This window comes from Coregonus lavaretus (genome assembly GCF_964263955.1).
Source record: "Coregonus lavaretus genome assembly, chromosome: 36".
In the NCBI taxonomy this organism is placed as follows: domain Eukaryota; kingdom Metazoa; phylum Chordata; class Actinopteri; order Salmoniformes; family Salmonidae; genus Coregonus; species Coregonus lavaretus.
Genome location: NC_140023.1, coordinates 7,656,236 through 7,675,884, shown reverse-complemented (window position 1 = coordinate 7,675,884; position 19,649 = coordinate 7,656,236). Strand labels below are relative to the sequence as shown.

Here is a 19,649-nt window from a genome sequence, read left to right as displayed (position 1 = left end):
AAGTATTTCTTTGTCAGACAACTCAATTGTGGGAAGTTGGATGCGTGAACTTGCCACCACTCCATAGGATCAGCCTCACTGTCTGCTGCCATCATCAGAGTGTAGCTGTCCAGCTCTTGCTCGATGACCTGTCTCTGGTTTTCTTAAAGAAGCTCCCAAGGCTCTTCTTGGACTTCTTTGCTGATTGTGGAGCAGTGGCAGCTTCTTTCTCTCTCTCACTCTGGTCCTCTTCAAAAGAGAAGTCTCCCACGGCTGTGTTCCCTACCAGGAGGGCTTCTGTCTCGGAGGCAGCTCTCACCTTCACCTCCACCAGCTTCTCAGTGATCACGTAGGTGGTCTTGAACCTTGGGTCCAGAAAGGTAGCCATGGTGAGCAGCTCATCTGTTTCAGGGTAAGTGTATTTGTCATTCAGGTAATTGAGGACCCTCATCTTAATCTCTCCGGTCAGTTTGGCTTTGCCCTCATTTGATTTCAGAACCTCCGTCTGGAACAAATGGAGGACTGGGTGGGGCTTAAGTGCTGCTGTGATAGATTCAAAGACCTCAATGTCTTGCCAGGAGGGTGCAAGGTGATGTGTTTTTTTGTCTGCTGCCAGGACTGGTGTGATGGCCTTTTCCTGCTCCAGGACTCTTTCCATCATCTGCAGTCGAGATCCCCACCTTGTTGGGGATTCCGTGATGAGCTTGTGGAGGGGCAGGCTCAGTTTGTCCTGTGCACTTGTCAGGGCTTTCTGCTTCTTCCAACTATAGGAAAATGTGCTGACCACTTTCTTGCACACTCCTGTGGCCCTGGAAACCCGAGGTTCGTTTTGGACACTCCTCTCTGCAAAATAAAAAGGTGAAAAATAATTACATATGAATCACAATTATTCAATAGAAATAACAGCATCTGCTGTAATTAAAACAATTTACAGCATGGACACTGGACATGATTACAAATTTAATCCATCTATAGATTTACAAACAACTGTTGTGATTAAGAGAGCTATGTTGCTTTAGAAAACGGGATCATTTATTGGGAAGGCTATTATTGAAAGAGAGGATAGATTCATATATTGAAACCGTAGGCTAATGTATCAATTATAAATAAAAGCAATGTAATCCATGTAATGTTTGGATATTGCACACATTTACAAATATTCTAGATTTGCATAGCTGTATATATCCGGCTTAACGTATAAGAAGGATCAGGCAGTGTAGTCAGCTCTAACTTTAAACAGAGGAGATAAGGAATACAACAGTTATTCTGCATTTTATGTTGTTGTGTTTAAGTGACGTTATATTTCTACCTAGCTCTGTGTGTTTTGGACGTTGAAACTTACCAATAGCAATGTGTAGCCTGTGTCCGAAACACCCTAGTCTTGTCCATTTGTTCAGCTCCAATGCTTTGACCATGTTTGATCCGCTGTCGGTAGTCATACATACTTGACGCGACTCCTTCAAGCCCCAGGATGAAAGTGCCTCCCTCAGCCCAGCTGCACTTATTTCTCCCATGTGGTCGTCAGGGAAATAAGAGGTCTGAAGGCATTTGCTTTGCAGCTTCCAGTTGTCCTCAATGTAATGAATCGTGAGGCTAATGTATGGCTCTGTGGTCCGGCTTGACCATAAGTCAGCAGTGATAGAGAAGAATGCGGCGTTACGGATTTCGTTGGCAACTCTGTCCCGACATTCTGTGTAGAGTTCTGGCAGACATGTTTTGCTGAAGTATTTACGGCTCGGGATCTCGTATCTTGGGTCTAGAGTTCGAATCAACTTTCTGAAACCGTCTTTCTCCACAGTTTGAATTGGTTCCATGTCTTTCGCTATGTGATACGTAATTGCACTCGTTATCTCATTCCACTTCTTGCTCTTCTTGTCATAGGGAGTACCACTAATGAATGATGCCTTGAGTGATAGCTGAGTGCGGGTCTGGCTTGAAGATGTCTTGGGACTTGCTCCACTGCTCAGGGGGTTTGTTGCACGCATTCTGGTAGATTCTTCATATTCGCGCACATGCAGGGTTTTCAGGTGGTGAAAAAGATTGCTGATGTTTCCACCTTTGGCTAGCACAATGCGTCAACACAATTTACACAGTACTGTTTGTTGGTCGGATATCTTAAAGCCAAACCAGTTCCAAACGACATAGGAGGCCCCCTTTTTTGGAACCAATTCTTCCTCGTCCTGCAAATCAACCTCAATAGCGTTATTTTCCTTGTCTTCAGTCATCCTCAATGTTTGATTTTCGGACACTTTTGCTAACGAAAGGAGTTTACTTCACTAAATGTTAGCTTACTCTGCAGTTGTGCATGCTTTTTTGTTGACTTTGATTGGCAGGCAGATTGCGTGTAACGTCCATGCTTGTAGTTTATTTATTTGCTAAAAAAGGCTATGTTTATAGTAAAATAGGCTGTATCATTCGACAGACATAGGCTGTATCATTCGACAGACATTTTGAACGAAAACCCCCCGCCTTATTTCATACATTAATTTATCATGATATGCACGATATGGCAAAATCCATATCATGGCACAACGTCATACCGGTATTCACATTCATACCGGTATACCGCCACCCCTACAACAGGGTGATCAAATTAAGATCCTACATCTGTACACTACTGTCTCCACTCATACTCCATCAAGAGAGATTCATTTCAGTTCCTCTGGCTGGAAAGGCTGTTTTGTGTTCCATATACAGTACGTGTTAATGTTATTATTAAGGAATGTTAGAAAACACTTTGGTTTGTATTCATCCACTGAGAATGAGTTGATGAAGTGCAACACATCATACCCACTTGTATGATTGGTAGGCCTTTTATGTCAAAGCATCTTCAACAGTGTTGCTGTTTTATGACAGTTTTGCATAATTTCATCCCTATGCCAGAGAATGTTTTTATTTCTCTGAATGACTTCATAATAGGAGGATGGAGTACGTACATTTCAATGGCCAATAACTTCAAACATGACCGGCCTGTTGATCTAGTGGATGTACAGCGTAGGGGATTCAGAGGCATTTATTGTTCGACTTCGGAGTATTTTGGTCCTCTGGTCCTTCTCATGCAGTACGGATGTTGTTCACGTTTTATTCCAGACTGTTTTTAATTCGGGACTGGCAGAGGACGATCATTTTTAGATGGATGTGCTTTTGTTTAAATAATATAATTACTGTCACTGAGATAGTGGCTTTCCTTCTTCCAGGGCCTGGGTTTTGACCCCTGTTGTAAATTCTGATTGTACTACTTGAATAAAAACTAAAATGTTGTGGACATTGAATTTTGATTAACAAATTGTCTCATTGAGAACATGACAGAACATAGTTTTTGTGTGCTTTATTTGTTTCTCGTTTCTGTGTGTCATGAAGAGCTGTAGGCTAAATCTCAAAATGCTAGGCTAAAGTACACCTGCTGCTATGCATGTCTCCATTGTCCCATAACAACCTAGGGAGCTAAGACAATGTTAGTCTTTTGGTGAAGCAGAGTGTATATTGTTTTGACAGTATTCCTTTCAGTTGGTGTTATTCTATAATTCGATACTGTATGTTACCCACCCACTACCAGAGGCTTAATCTTTCCCAAAGTCAGACATGATAGCCCAGTATCATCCCATCTCCAAGTGTGGCCCTAATAGGTTGTTTCATCCACCTCATCCCTTGGGCTTCCAATAGAAATGCTCCCACCTCCTCTCAACAGTGTGATTCACCACATTCCTCATCCACAATGACCAGGAACTCCCACAGGGCGTCCTGATTCCTGACCCCTGACTCCTGACCCCAACCTGCTCCTACTTCTGTGAAAACATCAAACCACATTAACCTTTGGTATTCTCTTTTTAAAAATCATTTCCCCTGTAAGTAAGCTAATTTGTTTTCCAATTTCAGACTAGTCGGGGACTGTGAGTGTAGAAATAGTATTTCATGTGAAATTTATGGGCCACATTCTTCTGAGTGAAGCAGGCTCTCTTGTGAAACATTTACAGACGTGTTTGCGGGGGAGTAAGTACAAGCATGTGTGAAACGTACTTTCTGTAGGCATTACTCCATCGCCAAGGGCCAGTTTGTCTGGACATTAAATACACCACCAGTTGGGGTCATTTGTTCGCTTATCTAATGCTTACATTTGCGGTTACCCAGGAAATGTTATGTTGAGAAAGGAAAGCAAAATCATTTTTTCCCTTCAACTCATGTCAAGACACTAGTATTGCATTTTACCACACCTTATGCAACACATGGTGATCATGACTGGAGAATTAAGTAGGTACCTTTGCACATGTTTGCATATTAAGGTTTAAGTCTAATGAAACTGTGGCCAGGTTTCCAAGTAGGGAACCAACCTGGATCAATCTCAGAACCATTGATACTGTCAAGTTGTCAACCCCACCACAACATTAACTACATTTGTGTTGATGTCAAGAAAGCAAAAGTACTGCATTTCAATAGCAAATCATGGTGACATACTGTATGACATTGTCCATACTGCGTGTTTCCATGGATTCATTCTAGCCAGTTAATCATTCTGAATGTAGACCTTTTCAGTCATTATTCTATAGAAACTGCATTGCTCTCCAGAGTTGAAACTAAACAGAACATTGGGTTAAGGTATGGGCAATTCCACGGTAACAGAGTGACACTGAGACTCAGATTTTTCATTTAAAAATGTATGTCAAACAAAAACCAATGATTGCAAAGTTAAACAAACCATACAACTCTATGCGCAAAGTACAATTTCCATAGACATTTTACAAAAACACATTTACTTGAACAGTGCAGATGCAAAGTTTGGTAACAGAATGACGGTTTGTGCTGTTTGCCGTCATTCTGAAGCAACGTCAGCACAATAACTGTTTGTCGGGAGCTTCATGAAATGGGTTTCCATGGCCGAGCAGCAGTGGTGGAAAAAGTACCCAATTGTCACACTTGAGTAAAAGTAACCTTAATAGAAAATGACAAGTAAAAGTGAGTTACCCATTAAAATACTACTTGAGTAAAATATTTGGTTTGAAATGTAATTGCTAAAATATACTTAAGTATCAAAAGTAAAAATATCAATAATTTCAAATTCCTTATATTAAGGAAACCAGACAGCACCATTTTCTTTCTTATTTTTTTACGGATAGCCAGGGGCACACTCCCACATTCAGACATAATTTACAAATGAAGCATGTGTGTTTAGTGAGTCCGCCAGTTCAGAGGCAGTAGGGATGACCAAGGATGTTCTCTTGAGAAGTGTGTGAATTGGACCATTTTCCTGTCCTACTAAGCATTCAAAATGTAACGAGTACTTTTGGGTGTCAGGGAAAATGTATGGAGTAAAAAGTACATAATTTGTCAAAAATATAAATAGTAAAGTGAAGTACAGATACCCCAAAACCGACTTAAGTAGTACTTTAAAGTATTTTACACCACTGCCAAGCAGCCGCACACAAGCCTAAGATCACCATGCGCAATGCCAAGCGTCGGCTGGAGTGGTGTAAAGCTCGCGGCCATTGGACTCTGGGGCAGTGGAAACACGTTCTCTGGAGTGATGAATCATGCTTCACCTTCTGGCAGTCCGACGGACGAATCTGGGTTTGGCAGATGCCAGGAGAACGCTACCTGCCCGAATGCATAGTGCCGTAGTTTGGTGGAAGAGGAATAATGTTCTGGGGCTGTTTTTCATGGTTCGGCCTAGGCCCCTTAGTTCCAGTGAAGGGAATCCTTAACGCTACAGCATACAATGACATTCTGGACAATTCTGTGCTTCCAACTTTGTGGCAACAGTTTGGGGAAGGCCCTTTCCTGTTTCAGCATGACAATGCCCCCATGCACAAAGCGAGGTCCATACAGAAATGGTTTGTCGAGATAGGTGTGGAAGAACTTGACTGGGCTGCACAGAGCCCTGACCTCAACCTGTTCGAACACCTTTGGGATTAATTGCTCGTGGCTGAATGGAAGTAAGTCCCCTCAACAATGTTCCAACATCTAGTGGAAAGCCTTCCCAGAAGAGTGGAGGCTGTTATAGCAGCAAAGGGGGGACCAACTCCATATTAATGCCCATGATTTTGGAATGAGATGTTCAGGTGTCCACATACTTTGTCATGTAGCGTATTTAAGTTTTGGCCACATAAAAAACAGAGGGAGATTTTACCGAAATTCTGTTACCAAATTTTGCATATGCACTGTTCTTCCAGTAAATGTGTGTTGTAAAATGTTCAGTGGAAATTGTTAAAAGTAGTCCTTGTGCATATAGTTGTATGGTTTGTTTAACTTTGCAGTCATTGGTTTTTGTATGACATACATTTTGAAGTGAAATATCTGAGTCTCTGTGTCACTCTGTTACTGTGGAGTTGCCCCTAACCATAACATAATTCTTGTCATTACACCAAGGTCAATTTGTATCACTGTACACCAGTGCTCCTGACCCAGTTTCTCTGTGGTAAATCCATCAAGAAAATACAGAAACGCATCATTACCAGCTTTGCATCAACTGCCTTAAATGACGGATGAACATGTGAATACACTGCGGAGAATAACTATGTATTTTACATCAACAGAAAAGCCACAGGCCAGACACATGGACTTACAGATGTATCTGTATCATAAACAAAGTATTGTATTCACTGTGGTTGGGAAGCTGTTCTGTGCCATATTTTACAGTACCAGAGGTCTTGAGTATTATAAGTATAAGTCTTTAAAATAATATTTCTTATACTCAGGGATATCCCTACAAAAGTGTGTGCTCTGCCAGATATGTCAGTAATTTCTCTGGTAGCTAACATTTCTAATGCCAGCCTTATGATACCATACTAATGCAGGAAGAGACATTGTCTGTCAAAAGTGTGAATATCCAAAAAAGATGGATCTCCCATCATGGTGGTATAGCACTGAGACCTTTTATACAATGTTCAGCAATTTGTTAGAAGGAAGCTGTATCTAATTATAAGGATTATCAAGAATGAGTTTGACTTCTTTCTAAATCCAAAAATGAGAGACACTTTTGGGGATTTAGTCCTGTTATCCACACATTCCCAGGACATTAGTTAACCTAAGTGTGATTTGGCTCTGTGAATGTTATACAGTACTGTATATTTAACATTTAGTGGTTTCATGAATTGTTCCTTTTTCCTCTCCTCTACAGCGGCCACTGAGGGAAGAGTCAATGGTGGCGAGGATTTCTTTCAGAAGGTAAGTCTCAAGTCTGTATTATTGGATTGTGTTTGGAAGTCCAGAGGAGAGCACTTGCCTTCAGGTGATGAATGTAGAGAAAGTGTCAGGTGTTCCCCTCATAGGGTCCTGATTGCAGAACGAAGACATTCAGATACGTTAGTGAAACTATTGTACCTGATACTATCGTGGACCTTGCATGAGTCAGGCTTGTGCTTGACAGGCTGAGGCTGCACATTCGATAGACCAATGATGGACCACTCTTCACAATTAGAGCATGTACAGACAGGGACTGATGCAATACGCATTCATACACATATTCATCCATTTTGTTGTCATACTTTGTTACCATTAAATATTTTCCTATTTTTCTAAGACTCAGTTTAGTTTGTACTAGTCTGCTCTATGCTATTGCATAGGAACCTAAGTAATTGCCTGAAAGAAAATGGAGAAGTGTTTGAATACACTGCTCCTGTCTAAAGTGTTGTTTCCTGAAGTGTTTGAACTCCTCCACATAGTATGTTGATGGAATTTAATTAACTAGGTGACAGACATTAGTTTATTTGAGCAGTCTTTGTCTATTTTCCATCTCTGGTTTTGAGGGAAGTTGAATTAAATGTCAAAGCAGGAGGCAATTTAACTGTCCCTACAGCCATTTCAAAACCAAGAAATGCAAACCAGGCACCATCCCATTATTTTGTACCATACATTTTTACCATAGACATGTTTTGTCTCTAAATATGAAGCTCAGTCAATTAAACTTATCTGACATAAATGTAGGTGGTGCCTTGGCTTGCCAATCATGCTTTTCCAAAGCTACTGCCCTGTCTTCACAGTTCACATGCAATCCCCACTACGCCAACGTTCCATTCCAATGGATGCTTGTCAGAAGTTAAAAGGCTAGTAACACAGACAGTGACGTTTTTATTGAATAATTTCCATTCAAATGGGTCTGTAATTTCCCTCCGATAGCATGACCACCACACAGACCCAATTAATGTCAGTAAAATAAACGTTGTAGAGAGATCTGGAACACTTTATTTTAAAGAATATGTTTGAGGTGTGTGTACTACCTTGAAGTCGATGAAAATGGAAAGTGTAACTTGACCCTTTCCTTGCTCAAACACACCCATGTACCACACACACATTTCTGAAGTTCCTTATATGCCACACAATGATTCTCTCTCCCCTCCACCACACACACACACAGTTTTTTGTAGGTAAATAGTTTGCAAAGAGAAACCAAAACACTTGAAGGCATTTGCCTGTGGTAGATCACCCTCTTACTCACAGTCTGTTCGTCTTCCGTTAAGTCCAGGCCAGCTCTCAGACCCACCCCCCTTTTCACTCGCTCTCTCATGCTGGGTCCAAGCATTGTTTCCCACTCAGATCACTGTATTAAACCATTTGTAATGTATTGTTATATGGATCTTTGGTGTATTTGACTGTTGGACAACATACTTTATGTGTAGGCTATTATATATCTCTCATTGACAGATTATGTGTGTAAAACAGAAAGTGACAAACTTTCGCGAGAATTTTACTTCTAGGTAACCAAGATTAGCTATTATAAAATGTGGAACTGCATTTTTAATTTACATTTATTTTTCCAGGTAAGTTGACTGAGAACACATTCTCATTTACAGCAATGACCAGGGGAATAATTACAGGGGAGAGGGGGATAAATGAGCCAGTTGGAAGCTGGGGATGATTAGGGGGCCATGATGGTATGAGGGCCAGATTGGGAATTTAGCCAGGACACCGGGGTTAACACTCCTACTCTTACGATAAGTGCCATGGGATCTTTAGTGACCACTGAGAGTCAGGTCACCCGTTTACATTTTCCTATCCGAAAGACGGGTGACAGTTTAACTCAAAGACCATGGACCATTGAACAGTTCGACAGGCTGTTGGACCATCCAAATTTGGACCGTGAAGATTTGGACTGGTAGACTATGGACCACAGAACTTTAGTGGAGGCTTTAGTCAAACGTCTTTCAGTGCTGAGCCAGTCCCTCCCTCCCTCCTCATCCCTCGGCTGTGGTTCTGTAAACAACGCCAGCTTGATGCACTGTGATCTGAGGCCAGGAGGATACTACTTCATTAGTTTAGTACAACACCACCCTGTAGTTTCCTGCTGCTAAGCGAGTGTGAAAGGAAACTATTTAGATCATTTTGGTAGGAACCAGAGGGATAGAGACAGGAAAAAGGGTGAAAATGAGTCATCACATCGCAAAGTAGCTCATTCATTGTATGGTTATTTAAGTGTAGTCGCTGACTTTGCGAGGTGTCCATTACAGCAATCCAATAGCCATCTAAATTGGTTGGTTCCTCTGTAAATACTTAGTCACTTTTTATGTTTTAAACAGGGGTGTAAAGAGTACTGAAATATCGTACTCCAGTAGAAGTACTGTTACCTTAATTAAATGTTACTCAAGCAAACTACTAGTATAAAAAAACTACTCAAGTAAAATGACAAAGTAGCTCAGTGCGGCAGGTAGCTTAGTGGTTAAGAGCGTTGTGCCAGTAACCGAAAGGTCGCTGGTTCTAATCCCCGAGCCGACTAGGTGAAAAATCTGTCGATGTTCCCTTGAGCAAGGCACTTAACCCTAATTGATCCTGTAAGTCGCTCTGGATAAGAGCGTCTGCTAAATGACTAAAATTTTAAAAGTACTCAGAGTGAAAGTAATTTAGTTACTTTGAAAATAAAAACATTGACCTTATAGCTAATTTCGCTAAGGTTACCTGAACGTTGTTACACATTATCTTTTCCATGCAATAAATTGAAAAAGTAAGAGAAGAAATGAATGTACCAGTATGAACTAAGTTCCTTTATTGTTTCAGTTGCAGCAAGGCACATCTGTATATAAAAAAACGAAGGATTTGTCAATACTATTAATATTTGGAGAGAAAAAAATGATATGTATTGATGGATTAAAAGCAATACAAAATAAAGTACATAAACCAACAATCACCCATTCACGCTCTTCCCTCACTCACTCCCTCTTTCCCTCACTCACAAACTCCTTCTTTCCCTCTGTCACTCATACAAAGGCCAAATGGGGAGTGCCGGGGCAAACTGGACATACCTAAAGGATTTGATGTCAAATTAGCTCTGGAGGCAACAACAGAACATCATGGAAATGAAAATGAATGAGCAAACCCCCCTGAAATAGAGAAGGAGCTATAGATGTTGGGGGCTATAGATGTTGGGGGCTATAGATGTTGCATTAGATTGATGAACTATATATAGACTACATAAAGAGGACATTAGGTTATGTACAGTGAGGGAAAATGTATTTGATCCCCTGCTGATTTTGTACGTTTTCCCACTGACAAAGAAATGATCAGTCTATAATTTTAATGGTAGGTTTATTTGAACAGTGAGAGACAGAATGACAACAAAAAAATCCAGAAAAACGCATGTCAAAAATGTTATAAATTGATTTGCATTTTAATGAGGGAAATAAGATTTTTTTTTTCTATTGATAATGTAAAATTAACAGTCATAAAGAAAGACTCATGTGAAGGTGAAATTACAGAGGAGGAACTTCTGGATGCAATTAAAGACTTTAAGTCTGGGAAAACTCCAGGGTTGGATGGCATACCAGTCGAGGTATACCAAACCTTTTTTGATATGCTCAGACAACCGTTATTAGCATGTTTTAACCACTCCTATGTAAACGGTAGATTATCAGACACTCAAGAAGAAGGTCTGATTTCATTATTACTGAAACAGGATACAAGTGGAAAATATAAAGATCCAGTCCATTAAAAAAATTGGAGGCCCCTTACACTTCAGTGTTGTGATGCAAAAATTCTAGCAAAATGTATAGCGCATAGAATTAAAAAGGTATTGTCGGACATTTTTACATGGAAGATACAGTGAGGGGAAAAAAAGTATTTGATCCCCTGCTGATTTTGTACGTTTGCCCACTGACAAAGACATTATCAGTCTATAATTTTAATGGTAGGTTTATTTAAACAGTGAGAGACAGAATGACAACAAAAAAATCCAGAAAAACGCACGTCAAAAATGTTATAAATTGATTTGCATTTTAATGAGGGAAATAAGTATTTGACCCCCTCTCAATCAGAAAGATTTCTGGCTCCCAGGTGTCTTTTATACAGGTAACGAGCTGAGATTAGGAGCACACTCTTAAAGGGAGTGCTCCTAATCTCAGTTTGTTACCTGTATAAAAGAAACCTGTCCACAGAATCAATCAATCAATCAGATTCCAAACTCTCCACCATGGCCAAGACCAAAGAGCTCTCCAAGGATGTCAGGGACAAGATTGTAGACCTACACAAGGCTGGAATGGGCTACAAGACCATCGCCAAGCAGCTTGGTGAGAAGGTGAAAACAGTTGGTGCGATTATTCGCAAATGGAAGAAACACAAAATAACTGTCAATCTCCCTCGACCTGGGGCTCCATGCAAGATCTCACCTCGTGGAGTTGCAATGATCATGAGAACGGTGAGGAATCAGCCCAGAACTACACGGAAGGATCTTGTCAATGATCTCAAGGCAGCTGGGACCATAGTCACCAAGAAAACAATTGGTAACACACTATGCCATGAAGGACTGAAATCCTGCAGCGCCCGCAAGGTCCCCCTGCTCAAGAAAGCACATATACAGGCCCGTCTGAAGTTTGCCAATGAACATCTGAATGATTCAGAGGAGAACTGGGTGAAAGTGTTGTGGTCAGATGAGACCAAAATCGAGCTCTTTGGCATCAACTCAACTCGCCGTGTTTGGAGGAGGAGGAATGCTGCCTATGACCCCAAGAACACCATCCCCACCGTCAAACATGGAGGTGGAAACATTATGTTTTGGGGGTGTTTTTCTGCTACGGGGACAGGACAACTTCACCGCATCAAAGGGACGATGGACGGGGCCATGTACCGTCAAATCTTGGGTGAGAACCTCCTTCCCTCAGCCAGGGCATTGAAAATGGGTTGTGGATGGGTATTCCAGCATGACAATGACCCAAAACACACGGCCAAGGCAACAAAGGAGTGGCTCAAGAAGAAGCACATTAAGTGGCCTAGCCAGTCTCCAAACCTTAATCCAATAGAACATCTGTGGAGGGAGCTGAAGGTTTGAGTTGCCAAACGTCAGGCTTGAAACCTTAATGACTTGGAGAAGATCTGCAAAGAGGAGTGGGACAAAATCCGTCCTGAGATGTGTGCAAACCTGGTGGCCAACTACAAGAAACGTCTGACCTCTGTGATTGCCAACAAGGTCTTTGCCACCAAGTACTAAGTCATGTTTTGCAGAGGGGTCAAATACTTATTTCCCTCATTAAAATGCAAATCAATTTATAACATTTTTGACATGCGTTTTTCTGGATTTTTTTGTTGTTATTCTGTCTCTCACTGTTCAAATAAACATACCATTAAAATTATAGACTGATCATGTCTTTGTCAGTGGGCAAACGTACAAAATCAGCAGGGGATCAAATACTTTTTTCCCTCACTGTATAGTGTCAAATACACATATCGAATATTTCAGCAAATTCTGCTTTATGTGACAACTTAGTTAATCATATCACTGACATTACAATAGCCCAAACACAGACTTTCCATACTTGTTATTCCCAGTTACTGAGACTAGAGTCAGATATTCTCAGACTTATAAAGTTGTCTAATGTTGAGATGAGTCCATGTCTAGCTGTACATATTGTGTAGACTCACACAGGTATATTATGCACCGTTAGACTTACCGAGTCTCTGGCTTTTAGATGAACGGTATTCTAATTTACACAGACAAAGTAGCTACAGTACATAGCTAAAGATCCTAGGTCTCTCTAAATACTGTGTCATGACCAAGCAAGCTAAAATTAGCTAGCTAGCTAGCTAACTAGCTACCTCACTTGCTGATGTTAGACTAATGTTGTTAACTAGCCCAGATAACTTACATGGCTAGCTAGCTAGCCACCACCACACATACAGTTGATGTCGGAAGTTTACATACACTTAGGTTGGAGTCATTAAAAGTTGTTTTTCAACCACTCCACAAATTTCTTGTTAACAAACTATAGTTTTGGCAAGTCGGTTAGGACATCTACTTTGTGCATGATACAAGTCATTTTTCCAACAATTGTTTATAGACAGAATATTTAGCTTATAATTCACTGTATCACAATTCCAGTGGGTCAGAAGTTTACATACACTAAGTTGGCTGTGCCTTTAAACAGCTTGGAAAATTCCAGAAAATGATGTAATGGCTTTAGAAGCTTCTGATAGGCTAATTGACATCATCCCGCTCAGGGATTTCACAATGAGGCCAACGGTGACTTTTTAAAACAGTTACAGCGTTTAATGGCTTTGATAGGAGAAAACTGAGGAAGGATCAACAACATTTTAATTACTCCACAATACTAACCTAAGTGAAAAGAATGAAGTCTGTACATAATATAACTATTACAAAACATGCATCCTGTTTGCAGTAAGGCACTAAAGTAAAACTGCTAAAAATGTGGCAAAGAAATCTACTTTATGTCCTGAATACAAAATGTTATGTCTGGGGCAAATCCAACACATCACTGAGTACCACTCTTCATATTTTCAAGCATGGTGGTGGCTGCATCATGTTATGGGTATGCTTGTCATCGGCAAGGACTAGGGAGTGTTTTTTTGTTGATAAAAATAAACAGAATAGAGCTAAGCACAGGCAAAATCCTTGAGGAAAACCTGGTTCATTCTGCTTTCTAACAGACAATGGGAGACACATTTACCATTCAGCAGGACAATAACCTAAAACACAAGGCAAAATTTACACTGGATTTGCTTACCAAGACGACATTGAATGTTCCTGAGTGGCCTAGTTACAGTTTTGACTTAAATCGGCTTGATTTTTTTAAATAAATAATTAGCAAATATTGTACAATCCAGATGTGCAAAGCTCTTAGAGACTTACCCAGAAAGACTCACAGCTATAATCGCTGCAAAAGGTGATTCTAAAATGTATTGACTCATGGGTTGAATACTTACAGTTGAAGTCTGAAGTTTATATACACTTAGGTTGGAGTCATTAAAACTCGTTTTTCAACCACTCCAAATTTCTTGTTAAACTATAGTTTTGGCAAGTCAGTTAGGACATCTACTTTGTGCATGACACAAGTCATTTTTCCAACAATTGTTTATAGACAGATTATTTCGCTTATAATTCACTGTATCACAATTCCAGTGGGTCAGAAGTTCACATACACTAAGTTGACTGTGCCTTTAAACAGCTTGGAAAATTCCAGAAAATGATGTCATGGCTTTAGAAGCTTCTGATAGGCTAATTGACATCATTTGAGTCAATTGGAGGTGTACCTGTGGATGTATTTCAAGGCCAACTTTCAAACTCAGTGCCTCTTTGCTTGACATCATGGGAAATGAAAATAAATCATCCAAGACCTCAGCAAAAAATTGTAGACCTCCACAAGTCTGGTTCATCCTTGGGAGCAATTTCCAAACACTTGAAGGTACCACGTTCATCTGTATAAACAATAGTACGCAAGTATAAACACCATGGGACCACGAAGCCGTCATACCGCTCAGGAAGGAGTCACCCAACTTATTGTGGGAAGCTTGTGGAAGGCTACCAGAAACGTTTGACCCAAGTTACATAATTTAAAGGCAATGCTACCAAATACTAATTGAGTGTATGTAAACTTCTGACCCACTGGGAATGTGATGAAAGAAATAAAAGCTTAAATAAATCATTCTCTCTACTATTATTCTGACATTTCACATTCTTAAAATAAAGTGGTGATCCTAACTGACCTAAGACAGGACATTTTTACTAGAATTAAATGTCAGCAATTGTGAAAAACTGAGTTTAAATGTATTTGGCTAAGGTGAATGTAAACTTCCAACTTCAACTGTAGTAACATCGACGTGATAGCCATAACGGCTATCATCATCAGGTGGTGATTAGCCATGTAGCTAACTTAACTGCAAGGAGAGTTTGCTTATGTTAACATGCTAGACAACTAGGCTAACAGTAACGTATTGCAGATACCCTGGTTTATAAGCGCGGATATCGACTCTGTCACTCAAGCATGCTTTTCGATTGCGCTCTGGGCATTGGGCCAGAAGGTTGAGGGTTCGAGCTGCACTCCCTGCCTGTTTCATTAAATTGATGTCGGAAGTGATCGGACCTTGCATCCACGACAGTGCGTGTACTTGGCCGGTGAGCGTGTTCCTGTAAGACAGTGTCCCGTGAGGTCTAGCGTGAGGATGCGCTTTTTGAAAGGAGATACAGTAGTTATGTAGCGACCCTGGTTTATAAGCGCAGATATCAATTCTGCCACTCGAGCATGCTTTTGTGGAAAAGTCGATGGCGCGCTGGGCTTTGGGCCAGAAGGTTGAGGGGTAGAGCCGCACTCCCTGCCTGTTTCATTAGTGTATGTAAGTTATCTATACTAGCTTCTAAAGCCATCCATAGCAAAATGTTTGATCATTCATAGCTAGCTAGCTATCTTACCTCTAGAATGTTTCCTCAAGTTCGAGGCAGGGTTTTTGTAGGCTGCCTCCTCTGCCATCCTGGGTAAGCAAAGCTTGCATTGCCTCTCCTGTGCTTGAAGGAGCTGGTCACAGTCTCCTCAGTCTCCGTTGTTTTCACACACACTGCTTTGATATAAAACCTTTCCTCTTTCACGATATGTCACAAACTAAACTAAGTTCTTTCTGACTTTTTGAAAATATTACGACCATCATCGTTCAGTTTGTATGCACAGCTTGATTTGATTGGCCTGTATTGGCACGATGCGTGAACATTGGATTTGATTGGTCAATGACTAAACAACGATGAGCAGTTTATTTCTGGCTCCAAGGGACTCGCAAACTTTCCATGCCCTCATGATCTACTATTATGGATAGCCTCCAAAATCGTACTCTGTAACGGATGGTTTTAAAAGGGTAGCGAAATACAATACTCCATTCAAAACATACTCAAGTAAAAGTTAAATTACTTACTTTGAAAAATACTCAAAGTACAAACACTCTGAAAAGCTACTCAATGACAGTAACGAGAGTATTTGTCATTCGTTACGTCCACCCCTGGTTTTAAACAGTAGAAGATATTGTGCAGTAGGTCTTAATTTGGGATAATCTTTTGAACTATGCACATATTAGCTGAGCGCCTTAAGGTAAAGGTCTTCTCCCCAAACATAATGGAGCTTGTGAGAGTTAGCACATGGATTGTTGGCACATGTTCAATTCATGCGATCTCATTGGATGAAAACAGTGGATGGATCACTGACTAAGACCCTGCTCTCAACTTCTGTTGAAACAGGAGAACTAGCTCTCAATTCCCGCCCACATCCCTTCACCCACCTAAACCCTGTCTGTCTCTCTCTAACACACACAATCTGAATCGACAGCTGCACCAATGCGAGACAGGAAGAAAGTCCACTCCATCCATGTTGATTGCCATCTTGCCACACACATGTATAAACTCATGTGCACCGAGCACGTGGCTGTTTTTTATGACATTGCCATAATGACATCCTGTTCGATTTGGGTTACAGCACTGTGTATGTAACTGCACCTCCTGCAAGATCCAATCATCATCATTTGTTATGAAACTGATCATAACGCTAAACGTATGCATTATTTGAAAAGGGGGTGGTAGCAGAAAGACTAATGAGTGGAAAGTTAAATGTATAGTTAACCTAATTTGTGCTAGTATCTGACCCATTTGAGAGGTATTTGCTGGCGCCTTCATAAAAATAAACGCCACCCACTCTTAAAATGGTGTGTGGTCTGTCAGATCACTCCCATCTGTATGGCTTTGCCAAGAACAGCAACTATGAAGAGGAAGAAAGTTCCTGAACAAGACCCTATAGAGAAAAATCAATTGAATGGGCCGTAAAGTTTGGACTTGGGAAACGATATAATTGCGTATACCTCTATAAACATGGTTGTCAGTTTCATCACAATTTCAATCATTTGACATCCCTTTCATAGGGTTTTGCACTGCTTTGTATTAACTGGCTTTCCAAACATGCCAGGTCTTTACTGAGGCATACATTTCCTGATAGGATGCAACAACGGGCAGTGGTCTTCTCATAGCTATTGTGTTGCCTTGCATGTTGCTATGCTACATTATACAATTCCTGTATCCATTTTATCATGTGATATCATACAGTATCTGATCATAGCCCATTCCCTTTCCTGGATTGTGTGTAGTTTTGCCAATGTCAATATTTTGGTAGAAATGCATTACATATGTACTGTACTGTAGTTGCTCTGGTGTAGCTGATGAATTTAAAAATGCCACATAGAGTAAAAAGGCGAGTTGGATTTCTTCACTGGGACCATAATTTTGTGGAATTAAGATGAACACCTCGGTGACAAAATGCAGAAACCCCATTACTGGCCCATGAGACTGATATACAATTGGGGAGGGAAAGGGCCAAATGGGGGAGGGGATCAGAGCCAAAATTCCTGAACAACATGAAGAACAAAATGTTCTAGAGATGTGTTTTAGTTATACAGTTGAGTGGGAGCACGTGTTTATAGAAGGAAAGTCTAGGGGGGTTCATATAAAATGTAGGATAAGATGCAAACTTGTGTATCATGATGAAGACAATGTGCTAGAAAGTGGGAGAGAAACGGAGATAGATCTCTGATGCAGTGCTGGTGTGGAAGTTTTGGAACTTAGATCTTGGATTTGGATATCCCTGGGGCTAGATTTTCCAGTGTAAAATGGTACAACAGAGTCCATGATTATTAGAGGTCAACCGTATACCATGTCGTCCTCATATTTGGAAGCAAAACATAGTTTCCATAAAGTCCTAGAATGTTAGAATCCGGTAAATTAGTATCTGTTCGTTAGAAAGGAAATCCATCCAAAAATATGTTTATTTTCCCTTCATCCAAAAGACTACCTTCCTGGATCTTTATTTGATTGGTATTATCCTGTGAAATGGTTAGAAGTGCCACAGCCAAGAGCTTTCATGCGAACTCCAGCTTGGCAGCGGCTTTTCCTGCTATTAGATGAAGATAATACCCAAGACCAGTAACATGAGCCAAGGTTTTTAGTGAGAGAAGGAAAAATGCAACTCAACAAGACATTTGTTATACTGTAGGAATGTGATTTATATTGTGGAAGCGTTTTTTGGCTGCCAATACTGTAGAGGTTTGTTTTATTGGTTTCAATGAAGAAGGCAGAGACATAACAACCTAATTACATTTTCATAAAAAGAATAACATGTTTTTTTCCAAAACATAACTTTGTAGCGTTTGTATTGTGGAAAGGCCCCACAATCAGTGATGCTACTTAGAAGAACTATGTGGATGCATGACAGTGCATCAGTCCATCTGTGATTTGTTAACACTGGCGATTAATAACTAAGCTCAACTCCTACCAGATATTTGAGTTTATGTTGTCTAGGCTACATTTTCACAGGTCCAATAAATCTTACCTTTGCAGTTGAATTGGACAGATCAGTTGAATTTGCGTTCAATTAGATATCATTATGCATGTTTACATGGGGCCCTGCAATAACTAGGATCAATATTCTTGTCAATCTTATTGCGAGCCCAAAGTAAGATTGTGAAGCAATTAGCTTACTATTCTCTATGCTCCACTTCACGTTCCATATTTGTGTGTGATTATAGTATGTTTGAGAAACTCAGTGAGGCTTGAAGGGCCGTTCACTCAACCATCAGTGGTCTTTAACAGTGTGGAATACCGGAGTGAAAATGAACACGTTCAACTAGCACTGCCCTACTGGTGTTTGAGACTGGCACTGGAAAATCTGTCTAAGTCAGTTTGTAGGATGTTTAGAGGAGGCCAAGCAGGCCCACTTCCCAAACATATGGAGGAATTTGGACATTTCCCCTATGAATACTGTGTTGCATGAAGATAGAAAATTGCAGAATGAAGGCTGTTCTTTTAGTATTTTTCTGAGAAATGCAGTGCATTACATAAATAGGGACCATAGATCTAGCAATGTGACAGTTACTCTAATGAGTAAGTATTGTACAATCCTGACTATAGAGAGGGACATTTACAGTAAGCATGTTGTCCCTCTCTGCATGGGTTTCCATGTGAGTTCCTTGCATAACCACTGAAGCCCAGGAAGAACATGGATCAGCTTCATACTGCATGAGGGAACAGTCATAGGGCACTCACATGTCCAAGCCAGTCTTGAGTGCATTCCTTCTCCATCAAAAAAATGAGCCCCCGGTACGCGTTAAAGCAAACAATCACGACACAACCTTTTGTAAAAACAAGGAAATTGAGGACAAGGACAGATCTCTGTGTTTTGGAGATGAATGGTTTTCATAAATGTTTGTTTCTAATGTGAACCACCAGTCAGCAGGTCTCCATAAGGCGATGCAGATGGTTCATGTTTCTCAGGGCTGAACTGTTTGATCCCCAGTCGATGTTCAGGAAGTTAGGCGAAGGTGAGCGGCCTCATGAGCGTGTGGAGGAGGCGTGTAGTACCTCAGAATAGCACACTTTGTCCTCTTGGACTTTGCTCTTTATTTTTTGGGCGTTATTTTTTGTTTCACATTTGTGCATATGC

General features: G+C 40.6%; 1 protein-coding gene across 1 annotated transcript in view; it reads left to right on the top strand.

The window, feature by feature from the left end:
* The window catches only part of LOC311110746 (protein bicaudal C homolog 1-A-like), an 85,246-nt gene that overhangs the window by 18,961 nt on the left and 46,636 nt on the right, over window positions 1-19,649 (top strand). The window contains exon 2 of the mRNA XM_084153304.1: window positions 7,091-7,137. Within this exon, the coding sequence (XP_084009430.1) occupies window positions 7,091-7,137 (47 nt within the window). The remainder of the gene's footprint in view (window positions 1-7,090; window positions 7,138-19,649) is intronic.